The 21322-nt window shown below is 37.2% G+C and overlaps 1 protein-coding gene across 1 annotated transcript in view; it reads right to left on the bottom strand.

The window, feature by feature from the left end:
- atrnl1b (attractin-like 1b) overlaps nt 1-21322 on the bottom strand; it is a 904204-nt gene that overhangs the window by 702257 nt on the left and 180625 nt on the right. Inside the window, exons 10-12 of the mRNA XM_060841800.1 lie at nt 20512-20666; nt 4691-4775; nt 3960-4168 (exon numbers count right to left, since the gene is read on the bottom strand). Of these exons, the coding sequence (XP_060697783.1) occupies nt 3960-4168; nt 4691-4775; nt 20512-20666 (449 nt within the window). The remainder of the gene's footprint in view (nt 1-3959; nt 4169-4690; nt 4776-20511; nt 20667-21322) is intronic.

The raw sequence follows: 21322 nt of genomic DNA, 5'->3' as shown, positions 1-21322 counted from the left end.
ACCATCATGGCACTTTTCTGATCCACTTGAAAGGTGCTTAGGAAGTATAAACTTGCACTGTAATGCACACCAGCAACTAAATGTATGCAAACAGCTTGCCGCACATACCCACGACAACAGCAACTAGCTGTGAAAGGTTGCAACAGGAATACTTTGTGCATAGGAACTCAAATCACAGAACGGTCCAGCTCATCTCAGGGCTGCTCACTTGCTGCCTTTAGTGCTCACTTACTGACCACTTACCAGCATAGTTGTGGAATCTAAGTCTTGGCTTACCTTGCCTTGCCATACCTATAAAGGTTTCAGCTAGAGCCAAAAGCTATCAATACTACTGTACTGATGCGTTCACTTATTCAGACACAGACAGGCCGCATGTCATGCCACTCAGTATAGATCTGTTCACCAGGGGCTGGGGATCAGGGCATCTTGATGTAGAGAATGCTGAGACATTAGTGGCATACACCCGTCATTTATCCAGTCCTGAAGAAGTCACATTCGACTTGAAATGTTAATTTTCTTAACTCTTTCCACACAGATACTGCCAAACCTACTGAGCTTCTCCAGTACTTTGCTTTTATTTTAGGTATAGTAAAATAGTTGTCATTTTACTGTACTCAAAAGTTATTCTGACTCCGTCTGAATTTAAAGAATTGTGATTGAGTCTTAACTGCCCTCTGAAATGGGCTAGCAAGACAATGAAGACAGGTAAGAAATCCAAAATCAAAACAACCATCCAGCATTGAAACAGACACAGATGGTACAATGGCACCTAATTAAGAATGCAAAGTTCTCGTTAGCATCTGGAGACTTGCATCAAAATTGGAACAGCTATCCCACAGAATAATTAAGCAATAATCTGATGTTGTGTAAAAGATGTGCTTTTGCGTCTTATCAAGTTCCAGACTGCTCGGCCAACATCCATGGAATATCTTGTGCTGAAGGCTGGATGGATTCACTAGAGGTTGTTAAATAGGATTCATTTGGGAGAGTGTGGCTCAGAAACATTGATTTCAGACCCCATGTAGTTTCACTGCTCTACTACAAATACGAGCAAGCAAACACAGTCTGCTGACGACCCATCTACCATCTTCTCTCAGCTAATAAATCAGTGCATCACTTTGTAAATGCCACATGGAATCAGTATGAAAATCTATCCTAGATGGAGACCTCACCCTATCACCAAAAGTGGTTCACGAACCCCACGTGAGAAAGTTAGTCAAGCCCAAATGGAAATATCTGCCAGATTGGCTTGGATCTGTCCCCTCAAATCTACTTGTCACAAATATATCTAACCTTGACAGTACTGGTAAGAATGAAGTTTGCACATTCTTTGTGGAGGTAAATCTCCATCCTCACTGAGAACACTTCAGTGCATTTTGCAGCACCATCACTGTGCTCAATGCAAAGTGCTGTGCACAATTTTGGTCTCCATATTTAAGGAATGATACAATTGCATTGGAAACTGGAAAAAAGATTCACTCAACTGATTCTTAACATGACGTTGAAGATTTGTAATATATCCTTTAGAGTTTAAAGTATGAAAGGTGATCTTATTGAAACATATATTGAGGAGCCTTGACAGATGATACTGAAAGATGCTTCCCCTTAAGGCACAAACTAAACAAGGAAACTCAAAGATAAACATATGGTGCTCGCCATTAATATGCAGATGAAGAGATTTATTTATCTCAACAAATCATTAGTCTCTGCAATTCTGTTCCCAAAGAACAGTGGAGCCAGAATCATTGAATATTTTTCAAGTTGAGTTAGGATTCCTGACTGACAAGGTAAACAGAAAAGTAGAAACCAGAATTGGATCAAGCATGGTTTTATCAAGTCATGGAGTAGGTTCGAGGGACTGAAGAACTAACTTTGCTACTAACATCTGACATTGTACTAAAGGGCAATATGTTTTCAAGCTATGTTTACATGATGTCTCAGAAGCTTACTGTTCTTACTTAAACCACATGGTTGATTCACATTCTGTTTTGCATGGAGCTTTATAACTGTAAGAGGATTAACAGCTGCCATTATAATGATTAGTTCAAAATCATCAGCTGAGAAGCTAATTCACCAGTGTTCAAGAGACTATAAAATCAAATAATTAATCACGTTTGTTGCTCATATTCCAAGTATCTTTCAATAAATTATGGTGTTTTCATTCTTCTAGTTGCACCAGAGTAAGAGTAGCATTAATTTGTGGGATATTTTATTTAAATGGTAAACTGTTTCTTCAGTCACTCTGCTAAAAACATGCAGTGAGAAGAAATTCCACTGAATTGAAAACATATATTTAATAATTGAGGAGATAACAAAAATAGAAAATGCTAAAAAACAACTCAGCAGGTCTGACAGAGTTATAGAGTCACAGAGTCTTCCAGCAGGAAACAGACCCTTCAGTCCAACCAATCCATGCCAAACATAACCCCAAACTAAACTAGTCCCACCTGCTTGTTCCTGGTTCATATTCTTCTGAACCTTTCTTATTCATATACTTATCCAAATGTCTTTTCAATGTTGCAATTGTACCCACGTCCACCTCTTCCTCAGAAAGTTAATTACAGATGAGAACCACCCTCTGTGTAAAAAAATTTGTCCTATGTCTTTTTTAAATCTCTCTTCTCTCACCTTAAAAATGTGCCCCTAATCTTTAAATCCCCAATCCTCATGAAAAGACAACTACCATTAACTCTATACCCCTCATTATTTTATAAACTTCCATAAGGTCACCTCTCAACCTCCAATGGTCCCAGTGAAAATAATCCCAGCCTATCCAGCCTTTCTTTATAACTCAAATCTTCCATACATGGCAACAGCCTGGTTATTCTCTTCTGAACCCTCTCTAGTTTAATAATAATCTTCCTTTAACTCAGTGACCAGAATTAGATACAGTATTCCAGAAGAAGCCTTACCAATGTCCTGTTAAAACCTCAACATAACTTCCAAACTCCTATACTCAAAGGACTGAGTAATGAAGGCAAGAGTGCCAAATGCCTTTTTAACTGCCCTGTCTATATGTGACATAAACTTCAAAGAATTATGTACATGCATCCCTAGGCCCCTCTGTTCTACAACACTACCCAAGGCCCTACCATTAATTGTATAAGCTCTACCCTTATGTGGCGCACCAATTGCAATACCTCACATTTATCCAGATTGAACTACATCTGCCATTTTCAGCCCATTAACCCATTTGATCAAGATCTCTTTATATTCTTAGAATACCCTCTTCATTGTCCAGTATGCCATTAATTTTGGTGTCGTCCACAAACTTATTAACCATGCCTTCTATATTCTCATTCAAATCATTTCTATAAATGACAAACAAAAGAGGACCCAGAACCAATCCCTGCGGAACATCTCTGGTGACAGACCTCCAGTATGTAACTTTACTAATTAGTCAACTATGTGGAACCTTGCTGTCCAATGACTTCTTCAGAACTGAAAGAGAAAATGTAAATTGAAAAGAACAGAAATGGATGTTTTTTTTAAAAAAGGATCAGTAGTTGACTCTAAGCATAAAGTAAATTTTGTTCTTTGTTGTATGCAAAAATAATTGATAGGACATAGTTTTTATGTATCAAAGAGTAGTTGAAAATTTGGGTTTTTATAACCATCATTCAAGGCTTTCAATATGAGAGATTTTCAACAGCTACTAATTTATTGACTTTCATTCCACTGTACCAAATTATACTGCAATTTGAGGTACACACTTCAATATCAATATTGGATCATATTCCTCGATAGAGCCAATTAAAAAATATTTGAATTAAAGCTCACAATGTTTGTCATACAGAAAATAAAATGGACAAAACAAGAATTATAGATTAATTCACATACCATACTCCTACAATTGCATAAATTATTTATAACAGTTATGATTTATTGCAAGGAAGGAGCCTGTTTAAAGGCTGACAAAATGTAGTTTTACTTGATATTTAGGTGTTATCAGTACTTACCAGTTTTGAGGGGACATTTCACCTCGTGGAAGCTACTATTACTTTGGCCCAGTTCCCACGGAGCACAATGATGCTTGCGCCACAAACACCTAATACCTGGACCAGCATTCAGACAAAGATCTTCACTGAAGGCTTCACAGCTTGAAGGTTTGTATACAAGGACATCATTCAAAAGCATACTAGAGAAACCACCAAACACATACATAGACCTGGAAGAGGAAGAGAAAAGCATTATTCATAAATATGTAAAAACTTATTTCCCAATGTATACAGCAGGTACTAAAACAGGATAGCACTAGCACACAAAGTAATAAGTCACAGGTGTGTACAACTTTTACCAATATAGGTTATCAGTTTAAGTAGGAGGTACAAAGTAAAATCAGCAACATCCCCCACAAGTAATCCGGAAGCGTGTTGATGTCTGCTCAGGACTGGCAAGTACATTCTCCAAAGCACGGGCACTGTTTTCAATTTAAGGGCAGAAAATGCAACTTTAAACATATTATGAAACAATGGCATATAAAAGTTTGTCTCACAATTTCTATTCCTGAATTAATGCGCCCTATGAATATTTTTCAATATTTCACATTGCTAAACGGAGAAAAGAATGCCAAATTTTAATCAGTTATTGACAAATGCCAGGAAGGATAACAGGTTAATAAAGAAAAGTTTATTTGACACCAAGATAAATGGAATGGGAAAACAGATACAGAGGAAAATAATGGACTCACCCATTGCTTACAACTGCTGTGTGTCCAAATCTATTGAGGTCACGATGCAAATTTGGTTTTGGAAGTATTGTCCATTCATCACAGGCTAGACAAAAGAATAGCATTATGTTCATAAGCTGTAGAAAATGTGAGATTAATGACCAATTACTCTCAAAGTTATTAAAATATCAATGTTTCTTTTCACTTGTTTACTGAAAACAAAATTGAAACAAAGAATTGGGCAACTTAACTGTTAATTTTTCAAGAAGGAATGGAAGTAACACAAAATGATAGATCATATCAAGACAACTGTAAAATGAGACAAACCTGCTAAAATTGAACTTTTATGTTTCAGTCAGTGAAGCATCCTGAAATGAATAGCAGCTTTAAAAAGGAACTGGGCAGACATGAAATATCAGGCAATACAACATAAAGTGTAAATTTATCTCAAATGTTTCTTTGGGTGTGGTATGTTGCTTTCTGTTTATTCACAATATTATTAAGAATGTAGTCCTTTGTTAACAAGGAAAATGAAACAGTATGGACATACAGAAAGGTTTTGTTTCCTTCAAAGTATGCTTTGTAATAAAGATGCTTCAAAATATATTGCGAGCAACAAAGAAAAATGTACTTCTGATATTGTTTCTCCTTTGATTTGATTTTTGACTTTTTTATATGTACTCAAGTACAAAATTACCAGAGTAGAGTGAAAAATGTAAAATGTCACCAAACAAGGCACCATCTTAAGTACAGCATCTTAGGTATACTTAGGTACAGAATCTTAAGAATAAGATAGAAATGAATTAAATTATAACATATAAATTAAAACATCACAGCACTTATAGTATAATGTAAATCTTACAAAAGAAGATTAAAAGTTACATATTACAGTAGAAAGTAAACAAGTAAAACATTGTAGTTCAGACATTATAGTCTTTCTTAAGTGCTTAGTCAGTGGAACCACACTTAAAAGAGCCACCTCAAGACCAGAAGGCCACGCCAGGCCGAGAAACTGCCACATACTGCCAAAAGACCACCATGCCAGACCAAGAGACTGCCACACACTGGATATGGTACCAATTCATATTTTGGAAGACCAAAATAATTTCTTTGGAATTACCACTACAGATTTACACTAAATAACTGACGGACTATGAAGTATGTGCTTAGTGGAGAAGGTAGTCTTTAATTTGTCCTCAATTATAATTAAATGTCCTTTCTGGTCTGCCATGTTTGCATCACATATAGTCAAGGTGGTTAAAAAGGCATTTGGCACATTTGCCTTCATGGCTCAGCCCTTTGAGTGCCCAGTGTTAAGGTTGTACAGGACATTGGTGAGGCAACTTCTGGAGTACTGTGTCCAGTTGCGGTCACCAAGTTATAGGAAGGATATTATTAAGCTGGAGAGGGTTCAGAAAGAGAATTACCAGGATGTTGTCCGGTATAGAAGATGTGTGTTATAAAGAAAGGCTGGGACTTCTTTCACTAGAGCATAGGAGGTTGAGAGGTGACTTTATAGAAGTTTATAAAATAATGAAGGGTATAAATAGAGTTAATGGTAGTTGTCTTTACCCTAAGATGGGAACTTCAAGACTCAGGGGCACATTTTTAAGGTGAGAGGAGAAAAATCCAAAAAGACATTAGGGCCAAAGGGTAGTTCGCATGTGGAATGAACTTCCTGAGGAAGTGGTAGATGTGAGTACAATTACAACATTTAAAAGACATTTGGATAAGTACATGAATAGGAAATGTTTGGAGTGATATGCACTGGGAGCAGGCTGGTGGGACGAGCTTAGTTTAGGATTATGTTTGGTGTGGACTGTTTGGACTGAAGGGTCTGTTTCCATGCTGGATGACTCTATATGCAGTATGTTCTACATAACGGGTAACTGCACTCGGACTTCATTAACCCAGAATTCCAACCTAACAATATTGCAGGAATATTAAGGGAGGCCTGATAGAATAGCCAGTGAACGCATAAGACAATCTAGGACTCGGGAAAGTAACCTACACAATGAAGAATGGTTTTACAGGAAAAAAGTTGGTAAAAACCTCTACATGGAAAAGTAATCAAATGGTGGAATCTTTTAATCAATCGTTGCTGCACTAGTTATTCATTTTAAATATCACATTTGTTGATATTAATTTAAAGTTTGCTGAGTTAGCCAACATGAATTAAGTGAAATTGAGTGAGGAGAAAACGTATGAAGCCTGGTGATGACTTCATAAATAATAAAGTCCTTGGTTTTAAAGTGTTGTGTTTTGCTAAAAGAATGTTTATGTGTTTACATCAAGCATTGTAACTTAGCAGTATTGGATTGAACTGTCACAGTAACTCCGAAAAAGCTGAAGATTTGTTTAAAAACAGACAGTGACTTGGAGACAATAATGTGGATTATTTATCAGCTAATTTGTGAACATAACTCAATTCCACTGTGTAAATATCATTCAATTTGATCAGATGTAAAAGCAAACACAAGCTAAAGCTAAGATCAAGTTTCGTTAAAAGCAGTAAGTTTATTTTCAAAGAGACACACGCAAGTCCTAATGAGTTGATTAAACTGGTTATGGTAGTTGAAGTGTTTGTGATCTTTACCAGTGGTCAAACTAATCATTTGCTGGATGTGCAGCTTCTTTGAATGGAAAAAGTATGATACAATCTTGCCTTACTTCATAAGTAATTGGTTCTGAGAGTGGAGGTCCTATGATCAGAACCTAGAAATTGGGACAGATCTGGCTGATCACCTGTTCTGGTCTAATCTTCAGACAAGTCCCGATAAAAGCATTAACTTGTGATTGTTAGCATTGTATGGACAAAATTTTTAATGTTTTATTTGCACTTTGGATATCAAGGCAGTTCTAACAACAGAATATACTCAAAGTTAACCTGTACCAGGAAAATGGGATTAAAAGTCTTATTCGTAGATTAATAGATTGCTGTTGGCCAAATTTCAAATTGTGGGGCAAAAGCAGATATATCGAGTTAGACCATATATCAGCCAGGGTCTGTTTGAATGACAGAATAGGAGTGAGTGCCTAACTGTCCTATTGGCACGTTTCTTTCAGTATCCTCACTATATGGTTTGCAGCAGTACAGGAAAGATGTTCGTAAACAAATTGGCAATGGCACACATTAGTTTGATCTACTAACAGTTGGCATGCATTCATTGAGTCATATGGTGTCCTCTGTTGTAATGATTTGAGTCTATTGCTATGACTACTTCTTGGATATTGTCAAATTTTAACTGATACATGCAAGGCTGCCACATGTTCCAGAATTATTCCATTGTCGAAGCATTGTGTAGACTTAACAGTTACATACAGCACCTCTGGAAATCATTTCTCCAAGGTCTTCAATATTATTGAGACCCAACTCCATAAAGCCTGATTCTACTTTCATTCCAACATCCACAAATGGCACTGCCCTAGTAGACCCATCATTTCAACTTACTCTTTGCCTCATGGATCTACTTTTTAAAACTTTGCATTCATGATTTTTCTGTGGGTCTGTTGTACATTAATAAATTCCTGGCCCTAAAAACTGCCATTCCTCCTCCTTGAATGGATACCCAACCAAGCAACTATAATAACTCTTCTTTGCCTGGTTGAATATGCTCATACTTTAAGGCTTCTTCTCATTTTATTTAAATAGAAGATGTTGCCCTGGGAGCCTTTACAAGTCCAGCTGTAGCTACCTTTCTACAAGGATTTGGCAAATATTCTGGCTTCCAAGCTAGCTTCCTCTCTAATCTCTTTTTGCCAGATCTGGAACATTTCATCAATTTGTTTTCCAATTTCCATCCTTACCATACTTGAGAAAATGAGGCTGGGAATCAATAATGAAGCAAGAACAAGTGGCAGAGAAATTAAATACTTTGCATCAGTCGTTACAGAAGACGACATCAATGGCATTTCAAAAATACTGATCAAACATAATAAGAGGGAAAGGAAAGAAATGCAATAACTAATCATTAGAAAAAAAAGTATAAGCATTAAAGCTAATAGATTCCAAAGACCTGATGGGTTGAATTTTAGGTTATTAAAGAAATTAGCTACAGAGATAGTGGACACAGTGGTTGAATTAAAGAACAATTTGATTCTGGAAAAGTCCTGCAGGATTGGTAACCTGCCAATATAACATCCATATTCAAACAAGAAAGAATGCCAAAAACGTGTAACTAGAGACTGGTTAGCTTAACATCTGTCACTATCAAAAAGGTTTGACTCTGTCATGGAGGATGTAATAGCAAAGCATTTAGAAGTACACAATATAACAAAGTGAAGTCAAAATGGGTTCATAAAGAGGAAATCAAGCTCAACAAATTTAGGAGAATTTTTGAGGAGATAACAAGCAGATTAGATAAAGAGGAAATCATTAGATGTAGTATATTTGGATTTCCAAAAGGCATGTGATAAAAATACTCCACATAAAATTACTTAATAAGATATGAGCCCATGGTTTTGAAGGTAGCATATTAGCATAGCTGGGTGACTGGCCAACAATCAGGAAATAGAGTTGGGGTAAGGAGAACATTTTCAGGATGGCAACCTGCAACTCGTTGAGTGTCAGAGGAATCACAGCAAGGGCCACAATAAGCCACAATTATTTACAATATATAATAATGTTTTGATTGAGGGAAAGTAATGTCCTGTTTTCAATAATGCTGATGACACAAAACTAGGTGGGAAGCAAATAATGTGGGAAAATATGAGGTTGCACATTTTGGCAGAAATAGTAGAAGAGTTAAGTATTATTTAATTGGAGAAAGACTGATTTATGAGTGACAAAAAGCAAGCATACAAATTCAGCAAGTCATAGGGGAGACAAATAGAATATTGGTCTTTACTTTCAAGGGAACGGAATATAAGAACAGGGACGACTTGCTAAAACTGTACAAGGTATGAGATCCCAACTAGAATAGTGTCAGCAGTTTCGGCCCTCTTATCTAAGGAAAGATATATTGTCTTTGAAGACAATACAGAAAAGGCTCACTCGGTTGATCCCAGGCATAGAGGATTTTCTTATGAGGAGAAGTTGAGATAGATCAACACTTTGACACGTCTTGCACTGTCCACCATGACAGTCCTACACATGAAAGAACTGAAACCAACATGGTCATTCTAAAAGATGAGAGACATAACAAACAATCCAAGTCTTTTTCAATATATAATTTCAGTTGTATTACACTGTAAACTTTTGCTATAAATTCTGTGTCTTACAATCTTATACTCCACAACCACCTGATGAAGGAGCAGCACTCCAAAAGCTAGTGCTTCCAAATAAACCTGTTGGACTATAACCTGGCGTTGTGTGATTTTTAACTTTGTACATCTCAGTCCAACACTGGTACGATCAAATGCCATATTATATATGTCTAATAAAAAGCATGTGCAGAGTGAAAGGAAACATACTTGTGTTGATTTTCATTAAGTCCAAGACATAGTCATGATTATTATGCTGACACATTGAACTAACAAAAGTACACTTTTTTATGTGTCTGCCCTCAGCTCCTTTAATTAGGACATGCAAAGAACCCGCCAACCAATACCAGCAAATAAACTGAGTCAGTCAACCACTAGGCAAATTGAAGAATTTCCAGGGAATCAGTCACATTTTGAATGCAAATTATTCTGCAAATCAAACCATTTCAAAGTGAATGGAGCAATTCAGTTATATTATTTAAATGCTCTGCCCAGTTTCAACTTGCCTCCTTTACAACTGAAACAATGCCTGGTAGTTTAACTGTCAACCAGGATTAATGGGTTCGTTCTCCATGGCAGCAATTTTACTGGAGTCTACCAGCCAACCAATCAGCACTCTCCTCTCATTTAATGAGAATTTTAATTTTCCCCACAAATTGTATTCTGGCAAATTGTTTTGATGAATGCAAGATATAAACTTCAACAAAATGTAGCTCTTTTTCAGCAATATTCAGATTCTGTTCAACCAAATAGCAATTTGGTAATAGTCTATTAACTGGTAGATATATGGGCAACATGGTGGCTCAGTAGTTGGCTCTGCTGCCTCACAATCTCAGGGAATCAGATTCAATTCCAGCCTTGGGCAACTGCCTGTGTGGAGTTTGTACATTCTTCCCATGTCTGCATGGGTTTCCTCTGGGCACTCCAGCTTCCTCCCACAGTCCAAACATATGTAGATTAGGTGAATTGGCCATGCTAAATTGCCCATAGTGCAATAGGGTAGGGGAATGGATTTGGGTGGGATACTCTTTGGAGGGTCAGTGTGGATTTGTTGAGCCAAATAGCCTGTTTCCACACTTTAGAAATTCTATGTTATAGCTATGGTCAAACATAATTGCTCAAAAAAACAGTAGTGCAGAGTTTCAAATACTTAAGGGTTGAAGCAGTCCAGCACAATTTAAAAAGATCATAATGATATAGGAATACAGAACATGAGCAACATCTGATTTCATCTCCTGAAATTTTTTCTGCAAGCTTACCGAGTTTGGATTACTGAGAGATACTAGGTAAGACACCTCTGCACCATTGCCTATTCTAACGAGATGAATTCATTTGATTGCTCCTGAACTGCATTTATGATACACTCATGGGATCTGCATCATGCTACAAATCCAGTCTCCTTGATCTAAAATAAATGAAAAGTCAGTGAAAGACTGTGCATAATTCCCTGACAATGATCATTCTCAAGTGACAAACAGAGATTTATGCAGTTTTTGAAAAAGATTACTCAAGTCACAGTAAGCAAGTAAGATTATTCCAATGTTAATGGAATGTATAGCACAAATTGGAGCTGATTCCACCACAGAAAGTAATTGCAGTTATCTCGATGGACCACACCATATTGAGTTTTGAGAAGATTTGTAGCTCAGGTGGAGGTTTTGGATGTAGATTTGCTCACTGAGCTTGAAGGTTCGTTTCCAGATGTTTCATCACCCTACTAGGATAACATATTCAGTGGGTATCAGGCGAAGAGCTGCTGAAAATTCTGACTTTCTATTTATATGTTTGGGTTTCTTTGGGTTGGTGATGTCATTTCCTGTGGTGAAGTCACTTCCTGTTCCTTTTCTCATGGGGTGGTAGATGGGGTCTAAAATGATGTGTTTGCTGGTAGAGTTCCAGTTGGAATGCCATGCTTCTAGGAATTCTCAAGCATATCTTTGTTTGGCTTGTCCTAGGATGGCTGTGTTGTCCCAGTCGAAGTGGTGTCCTTCCTCATCTGTATGTAAGGATATTAGTGAGAGAGGGTCATGGCTTTTTGTGCTAGTTGGTGTTCATGTATCCTGGTGGCTAATTTTCTTCCTGTTTGTCACTGTCCTTGCATGGTATTTTGTAGTTTTGCTTGTTATCTGCATAGTGTCTTTCAAGTTCATTAGCTGCTGTTTTAGTGTGTTGGTGGGTTTGTGGACTACCTTGATGCCAAGGGGTCTGAATAGTCTGGCAGTCATTTCTGTGATGTCTTCAATGTAGAGGAGAGTGGCTAGGGTTTCTGTATGTGTTTTGTCTGCTTGTTTGGGTTTTTTGCTGAGAAATCGGCAGACTGTGTTCATTGGGTACCCATTCTTTTTCAATATACGATACAGGTAATGTTCCTCTGCTCTGCGTAGTTCCTCTGTGCTGCAGTGTGTGTTAGCTCGTTGGAATAAAGTTCTGATGTAGCTTCATTTGTGGATGTGGGGTGATTGCTTCTGTAATTCAATATTTGGTCAGTATGTGTTGTTTTCCTGAAGACGCTGGTTTGAAGTTCCCCATTGGCTGTTCGTTCTACTGTGATATCTAGGAATGGCAGTTTGTTGTTGTTCGTAAATTTTATGACAGTAAGGGTATTATTGATAGTATTGAAGGTTTCCTGTAATTTGTTTCGTTTAGTGATGAGAAAGGTGTCATCCACATAGTGGACCCAAAGTTTGGTTGGATGGTTGGAAGAGCTGTTTGTTCAAGTCTCTGCATTTCTGCCTCTGCTAAGAACCCTGATATTGGAGATCCCATGGGTGTTGTGTTGGTTTGTCTGTAGGTTTTGTTGTTGAATGTGAAGTGTGTGGTAAGACATAGGTCCACTTGCTTGATGATACTGTTCTTGTTGATGAAGTTAGTGGTGTTTCGTATATGTGTCTTTGGGTCTTCTAATATTGTAGTCAGTGTTTCCTTGGCCATGTTAATGTTGATTGATGTAAACGGGGCAGTTACACCAAAGGAGACCATTATTTCATCCTATTTAAAGCAAATTACTGTGGATGCTGGGATCTGAAACCAAAAGAGAAAATGCTGGAAAATCTCAGCAGGTCTGGCAGCATCTGTAAGGAGAGAAAAGAGCTGACGTTTCAAGTCTAACTGACCCTTTGTCAAAGCTTTCCTGAAGAAGGGCTCATGCCCGAACGTCGATTCTCCTGCTCCTTGGATGCTGCCTGACCTGCTGCGCTTTTCCAGCAACACATTTTCAGCTCTGATCTCCAGCATCTGCAGTCCTCACTTTCTCCTCTATGATATTGGTGGGCTCAGTGCAGGATTTCAAAAAGGAAGTTAGACCATTACCAGAAGAGGAATGTGCAAGACGAACGTGTGGAGGAGGGAATGGCACTATGTAAACTGCTTGTTTGGAGAGTCAGTGCAGGCACAATAGGCTGAATGACCTCCATCTGCACTGTAAATTCTGAAATTTTGGGAACCACATTGGATGAGAACCATATCGGATGAGATATTTTACTATCTTTTCAATTGTGGGCTGAGAAGAAAAATGAATGTTTTTAAAAAAAACAAGGATTGTGAAAAGACTTACTGCACTTCTTAAAAGCAAGCTAACTGACATTAACAGTGGTGTTCGTTCAAGCTTTGGGAGAGGTCTACTCCTGTATTCCTTTTAGGCTGGATGGAACGCACTAAAGCTAATATAAAGAATATAGCTGGAATGATCAGATGTTTACCCTCCCATGGTTTTAAAAGAAGTAAGTGTGAACACAGCAGATGACCTAACTAATGTGTTTTAAAATTCTCTCAATTCTGAAAATGTTCCTATCAGTAGTGATACATCAGTTTGTCAATCTAAAATAGGTGAAGGGCTAACCAGGAAATAATTAGTCAATTAACATCCACTCACCACCTGAAGAAAGAGAGGTGCTCCGAAAGCTAGTGCTTCCAAATAAGCCTGTTGGACTATAACCTGGTGTTGTGTGGTTTTTAACCTTGTCAAGAAAAGGCTACTTAATTAAGGATAGATTAACTAAACACCTGAAGTCTTTCAAATAATATGGGAAAGCCACCATGGAGCCCTATCTAAGAAATTTAAGTTGGCAAAACTAATTGATAGGAGAATGTCTTTGGATATTAATAATATAGACTTTTCAGAAGGTGTTCAATAAATTCCCTCCTAAGTAGTAATTCATTCAACTGGTGGAACTGATTTGTCTATGATGATCATTGCGTGCATTAGGTGTACATATTGTGAATTATCTTCAGTCTGGAAACAATTAGTCTTCTTACTTGTTGTCTGCAGTCTAACTTCTCAGCATTGTATCTGGCTTTCAATTGCTCTGAAATAGAATCTAGAGAATGGCTCTTTTAAGTGCCCCTTGTTTTTAACCCTAATCAATTTCCAAGCTACCTGTAATTGATAGTTTGGAAGCATGAACCCCAAGAACCATATACACCAAATGTGCAGGAATGATACACCTTTATCATCAAATTTACGATAATTGGGGAATTTGCTCTAATTATCTTAAGGTTGTAATTAGGGCTAAGATGTAAGAAAATACTGCATCTTTCATCAACCACCTCTATCAGCTCCGTCAGACAAACAACGAAACAATCTATACAACCTAAGTATTCTACCCTTTTGGAATGTGTCATGCTTTAACTCCATATAGTTTGCAATCAGGTAACAGTGTTAATTTCAGTAATTTCTTATGATCCAGGGGAAATGCATTCAAGGTAGTTTGGGCAGAATCTATAACTCAAACTATTACATAATTTATGAAAGAAAGCTGGGAAAAAGTAGACTTTTCAATCTTTGAAGACAGCTGAGGGGAAATAAAGTGGCAAACAGTATTTAAAAAGTAAATCTATATTACTACTGCTATGAAAGGGTTCAGAAAAGATGTTGCCAGGTTCGGAGGATTTGAGCTACAGGGTGAGGCTGAATAGGTTGGGGCTGTTTTCCCTGGAACATCAGAGGCGGAGGAGTAATCTTATAGAGATTTATAAAATCATGAGGGGCACCGATATGGTAAATAGGCAAGATCATACATCCTGGGACGGGGTAGTCCGGATCGAGAGGGCATTAGTTTAGGGTGAGAGATGAAAGATTTAAAAGAGACTCAAGGGGCAACTTCTTCATGTAGAGGATAGTATGTGTATGGAATGAGCTGAGAGAGGAATTGGTGGAGGCTCGTACAATGGCAGCATTTAAAAGGCATCTGGATGGACACATGAATAGGAAGGATTTGGAGGGATATGAGCCAAGTGCTGGCAAATGGGAGTAGATCAGGTTAAGATATTGGGTCGGCATGGATGAGTTGGACTGAAGGGTCTGTTTCCATGCTGTACATCTCTGTGACTCTAAGAGGCTGACTGTTCTGATTGAAGCTTATGGAACTGAAGATAAAATATTGATCTTGTTAGGAAATAGCTGTGCAGCAGAAGATTAAACAGTAGAGACAAGTGGATAAATATTCTAATTAGTAGATCTACCGATGCTATTACTCAAAGACTCATGTAGGGGCTTCACTTATTGACCTTTTTTTTAATGGTTGGATGAGGATTTAAAAATAATCACATACCCAAGCTACTGATGACAGAAAAACAGACAACATTCTAAACCACATGGATGGAAGGAATATTTATCATACAGAATTGTTACAGGGGAGGAGGAGGTCATTTGGCCTATTGTGCCTGTATCAGACCTATTACCTTGTGCCAATTTCCTGCCTACTATTTATATCCAAATACTCATTCAATGCCCTTGGTGCCTTAATTAAACCTGCCTCCACCACATTTCCAGGCAGTACATTCCATATCTAATGATTCATTGTGTGAAAAAAGTTTTTCTCACATCACTGTAAATCTTGTTCTTTTATCCTTTACAAATGGGAATAGCTTCTCCCTGCCTATTCAGTCAAGCCCACTCATAATTCTTAAAACCTCTATTAGACCTTCCTTTGGCCTCTTCTCTCAAAGAGAAACAGTCCCAATTTCTTTGATTTATCTTCATATCTGAAGTTTCTTATTCCTAGAACCATCCTTATAAATTGTTTATGCACTCTCTTCAAGGCATTCACATCTTTCCTATAATGTGGCTTGCACAATTGTACACAATATTCCAGCTGAGGTTTGACGGGTGTCTTATACAAATTCAAAACCTCCTTGGTCACTCACCTGTCGTATCATCTTCATTGATATTGCACACATATACACCTGTACTCTACTCCTGTACCCCCTTTAGAATTGACCTATAGAATTAGAATAGAAATCATATGCCCGATGTGATATTGCCTTTTAATGTGCTTCTCATTCAAGTGCATCATTTCACACTTTCCTGCAGTGAACCTTATCTACACTTACCCATCCACGCCACCAACTTGTCATTTTGGAGTTCCAGACTGTCCTTAAATTTACAAATATAGTGTCATCTGCAAACTTGTAAATTGTTCCCAGCGTACCAAGGTGTAAACTATTTAAGCATATATTAGGAAAAACATATGTCCCAATACTGGTCCCTGGGGAATCCACTGTAAATCTTCCTCCATATCCATTGACCATTAACTACTCTGCTTCCTATCATTCAGCCAATTTTGTACCCACATTGCTACTGCCGTTTTTAATCCATGACCTATAAACTTTCTACACAAGTCTGTTCTGTGGCACTGTATCAGATGCCATCTAAAACTCCATGTATATCACATAACAGCATAACTCACATGAATCCTCTTCAAAAAACTCCAGTAAGTTAGTTAAACATAATTTCACCTTTAGAAATCTGTGCTCAAATCTGTAATCAACTAGTCTTTTTCCATGTGATCATTAATCCTGTCCTGAACAACTGTTTATATGAATAATAGCTTCAATTATAAACAAAAGGGCAAAACTGCAGCAATACTGTAGACAAGCCTTGTAAGAAATAAATCACATAGATTAACCAGAATGATACAGAATGATTTGCCTAAATTCAGAAGGGAAAATGCTAGAGTCTATAATAAAGGATGTGACAACGGGCCACTTCGAAAATATCAGCCAGATTGGACAAAGCCAACATAGATTTATGAAAGAGAAATCACATTTGACAAATCTACTAGAACGTATTGAGGATGCAACTAGTAGAATAAATATGGCAGATATGGTGTATTCGGATTTTCAGAAAGCTTTTGATAAAGCCTATGAGGTTAGTATGCAAAATGAAAGCACATGAGATTGACATAGATTGAGAACTGGTTAGTAGAAAGCAAACAGACAGTAGGAATAATTGGGACATTTTTCATATGGAAGGCAATGATTAGTGAGGAACCAGAAGGATCCATGATTGGGCATTAGGTATTCATAAAATATGTCAACAATCTGGATGAGTGAATCATCTTTCCAAGTTTGCCCATGCCATAAAACTAGGTGTGATTGTGAATAGTGAGAAAAATACAAAGAGGCTTCAAGGCAAGTTAGACAAGTTGGGTGAGCATGGAAATAGATGGCAGATAAAACGGAAGTGCATGGGATTGGGGTCATCTATAGGTTGGCAAACAGGAAACAAACAGAAGGAATAAATGGGTCTTTGTCACATGGCAGGCAGTAGCTAGTGGAGTACTGCAGGAATCAGCTATTCACAATGTATAGTAATGATTTAGATCAGGGAATGAAATGCAATATCTCCAGGTTTGCAGATGATCAAGCTGAGTGGAATGCTGAACTGTGAGCAGCTTGCAGAGATACTTCAGTGTCTTTCGGACAAGCGGAGAGAGTGGGAAAATGTATGGCAGTTGAACTATAATGTGGATAAATGTGAGGTTGTCCACTTCATAGCATGAATAGGTAGGCAGATTATCTGAATGGTGATAAATGTAAAAAATAACTGTCGCATCTGTTTTGAGTGAGCCAATTTCAGTCAGGTCAGCATCTGGAGACCATAATTCGCTCTGGCACTGAGTGAGAGGAAAATCCACCAGGATTTACACAACTCTAGTTATACATTCATATTATTTGTGCGTGGAATGTTGTGCATAGCAATTATGGGTCGCAACCCTGATGCTGCATACAGTGTCACCATCTACATATCTACACAGCTTTAAGTATGTACAATGACAAAGTAGATGAGATATCAGGTGACAATCAGTACCTGTGAAACTTAAGTTCAGGAAGAGACTAGAAAGAGGAAGTTAGTTTGGGAAAACATATACAGTTTACGCCACTCCTCGAGGTATGCATTAGAAGCAGATTTACATAGACTAGTGGCACAAGGGAAGTCATTGATCAAGAGAAATATGAACAAGTGATAAATGATTCCCTCCAAGGATGGAAAACTTTATCAGTCTACAAGAAAGTCAATCAATATACCTTCTAAGCATTTTTTTTAACCTAATAACTAGAATATGGATAGCAGCAGCAGAAAGCTGGAATTTGAATTGTACATGAAGGCTATGTAAATAAATGCATTAGAGCAGCATTATTACATACAATACACCTAAAGTATGAAAAGTTAAATAAAAAATACATCCACTTGAAGTAACACCACTTAAGCAACTAAAGGTTCCATGCAAAAGTATCTTAATCAAACTTATTAATTTTGGAACTCAGAAAATCAAGACAGGGCAATAAATGTGTCAGATCATTTCACAGTGATTTATGAAAACATTTTCGACATCAAGAAGGCAGCATTGTCATAAAAAAATGTCCGTTTTCTACGGTGCACGGCTTTCACATGATTGTTCATTGGACGTAAGTATATTTATTTCACATCTTTGTTTCACAGAGAATCTAGTACAGACAGGCATTAAATAGAATCATGTGGTTTGCAACTCAATTTTATCACATTTTTTGCATTGTAAAACATCACAAAACAAAGTACAGGAGCACTTAAAAATTAAATTTAACATAATCATGTGAGGAGATATTAGAACAGATCACAGAAGTTCAGTCAAAGGTAACTTTCAAGGGCTGGGTTGAAGGAGCAAAGGGAAAGAGAGACGCCAAGGGGTTGAGGGCGGGAATTTCATAGCACAGGATCTTAGCAACTGAAGGCATGCTGGTTTTAAAGGAATTTAAATAAGATAAACGCCAGAAGCTAGGATTGGAGGAGTACATGAAATAAAGGTTTTTAGGTGAGAAGAAATTAAGAACTTTAAAATCAAGGCATTTTTCAAGTGGAAGTCAATGTAAATCACAAAGACACAGATAGTGGATGAATGGGACTTCATGCCAAGTTGATTAAGAAGAGCAGAGGTTTAGATGAGTTTAAGTTAATGGAAAAGAGAAAATGGTAGGTTGACCAGCAGTTTCAGTAGTAAATGAGATGAAGTAGGTAATTAAGATGGCCATACTTTTGAGATAAAAATAGGCAGTTATAGTGATGGCGCTGCTAAGTGATTAGCAACCTACCTTGGGTCAAATACAACACCAAGGTGATTGAGAGGAAAGTAAGCAGTATGGGTTTCCAGTAACTACAAATGTAGTAGCTGTTAGAAATGTAAACATGTAATGAAATGATTGGATAATACAATCATGTGCATTAGCTTCAAGAGGATTGGATTATATAGTCATGATTACTAACTTAGAATATGAATTATGCATCCAGGGTTGGGTAGAAATAGGCTCAAGATTGGAAATTATCTGTTGGAATTTTCGATTGGAAGTTTGTTATCTGCAAAAAAAAGTCATATAAACCCTTTTCTTTTAATAATAAAATTTTATAATAAAATTTGAGCTGTACACCATTTTCTTGAACATCTCCCATCCATGCCTGAATAAATGTTTAAACAAAGAAACCAGAGTCTCATCTGGCCTAAGAGAAAATAAAGGGTTACACTCACCCTTTCAAAAAAGTATTGAATGACCTAGTTCAGGAACAGAGAGTAGAAAGAGAGAGACATGGAGTCAGTGGCTAGGGAACAGTAATCTAGAATCCTAGTAATCCAGAACCCCAGGCCAATATTCTGCAGGCATGGGTTTGAATCCCATCAGGACAGTTGGCAAAATTTGAATTCATTTTCTAGAACTTTTCAAAGTCTAGAATAAAATGCTGGTCTAATGGCAACCCTGTAACTAGTACTGATTGTCATTAAAAACCCATCTAGGGCGCTAATGTTCTTCAGGAAGGGAAATTTGCCATGCTTACCTGGTATGGCCTACATGTGACTCCAGACCCACTGTAATGTGGTTGTGTTGTTTCCTGCCCACTAGACATTAGAGATGGACAATAAATGCTCACCTAGCCAGCGACATCCTCATTCCATGAGCAAACATTAAAAAAACACATTTATTTGTCAAGAACAGTCTTCCTAATATTTATTTTAAAGAAAATTCTGCTCACCCTTGTATTGGGTCACACCAATGTACATGTAGTCTCTAATACTGTTTTGAAATGATGTAGCCAAGAAGGAACAGATACATAACCAGATTAAAGGAATCTAAGATAATGACTGGGGAAAGATAACTGTTGGTACTAGTGGTAAGGTATTTGTCGTACTTTTTTTTTACTTCAGTAACAATTCAGTATGTACAACCAAATGGCAGGGAAGAAGGGAGAGAGAAGAAATAGATAGAAATGTTCATAAGAGAGAGTGAGAAAGAAAAATAGAGAGAGAAAACTAAAATGAGAGTGCGAGAATGAGTCAAGGGAATTAATATAAATGAATCAAGTTTGAATTCCAAAGGATAGTTCTATTACATACCAATGTCATATGCTAGGAAATCAGCAGAGAAACATTTTGCTCCATTGCTCAGAGATGTGTCATTATGGGTATTCCCGCCAAAAATGAGCATAGCCCCACTGATGATGACCGCTGAATGTAGATAACGAGCAAATCCGCTTTCTTTAAGGATTGTCCTAAGTTTGTATTTAGAAAAGCAAAATAAAATACTTGTATCAATAAAATGTATCAAAATGCTGCTATGAACCTTAATGAAGTGTTATTTAAAGAAACATGGATTACAATTGTAAATTTAATTGGTAATTAAAAGGTTTCAGTGGGTTGGAGATGGAGTTACATGACAACTATATTTGAATTGCTGATAGCCACCGAGGCAAGGACAGCAGTGGTTCCTTTCCTGTAGAATATTAGTCAAGGAGTTGAATCTTCATGAATACCAACTTCATATTTTTAAGTAAATACAAATTATTTAACTGTCATAATGGGACTTACATTAACACACAATAGAGTGCTAAAGGAAACATTAATTTCTGTAAATGTATTTTAGATTTTCTGTCATCAGAATGAATTAAAGTATTAATTAGTACATTGCTGTACTGAGATAACTGATGAGCGTGCATGATCAACTGAAATATTTTCATCCTAATATTCTTCCCTATTGTTCACATATCAATAAACAAACTGACAATTTCAAGCAAAGTTAACAATTGGAACAGAAATATTTATAGTTTCCGCATTTTTATTTTCAGACTTTCTTAGGTCAGTAACATTCCAGACTGTGAAAAAGGAGTGTCAAACCCTACTTTAGTATAATAATCTAGACAGACATTTC

The sequence above is a fragment of the Hemiscyllium ocellatum genome, chromosome 22 (assembly GCF_020745735.1).
Source record: "Hemiscyllium ocellatum isolate sHemOce1 chromosome 22, sHemOce1.pat.X.cur, whole genome shotgun sequence".
Lineage (NCBI taxonomy): Eukaryota > Metazoa > Chordata > Chondrichthyes > Orectolobiformes > Hemiscylliidae > Hemiscyllium > Hemiscyllium ocellatum.
The sequence above is the reverse complement of the archived record's forward strand: the minus strand, read 5'-3'. Positions and strand labels throughout refer to the sequence as shown.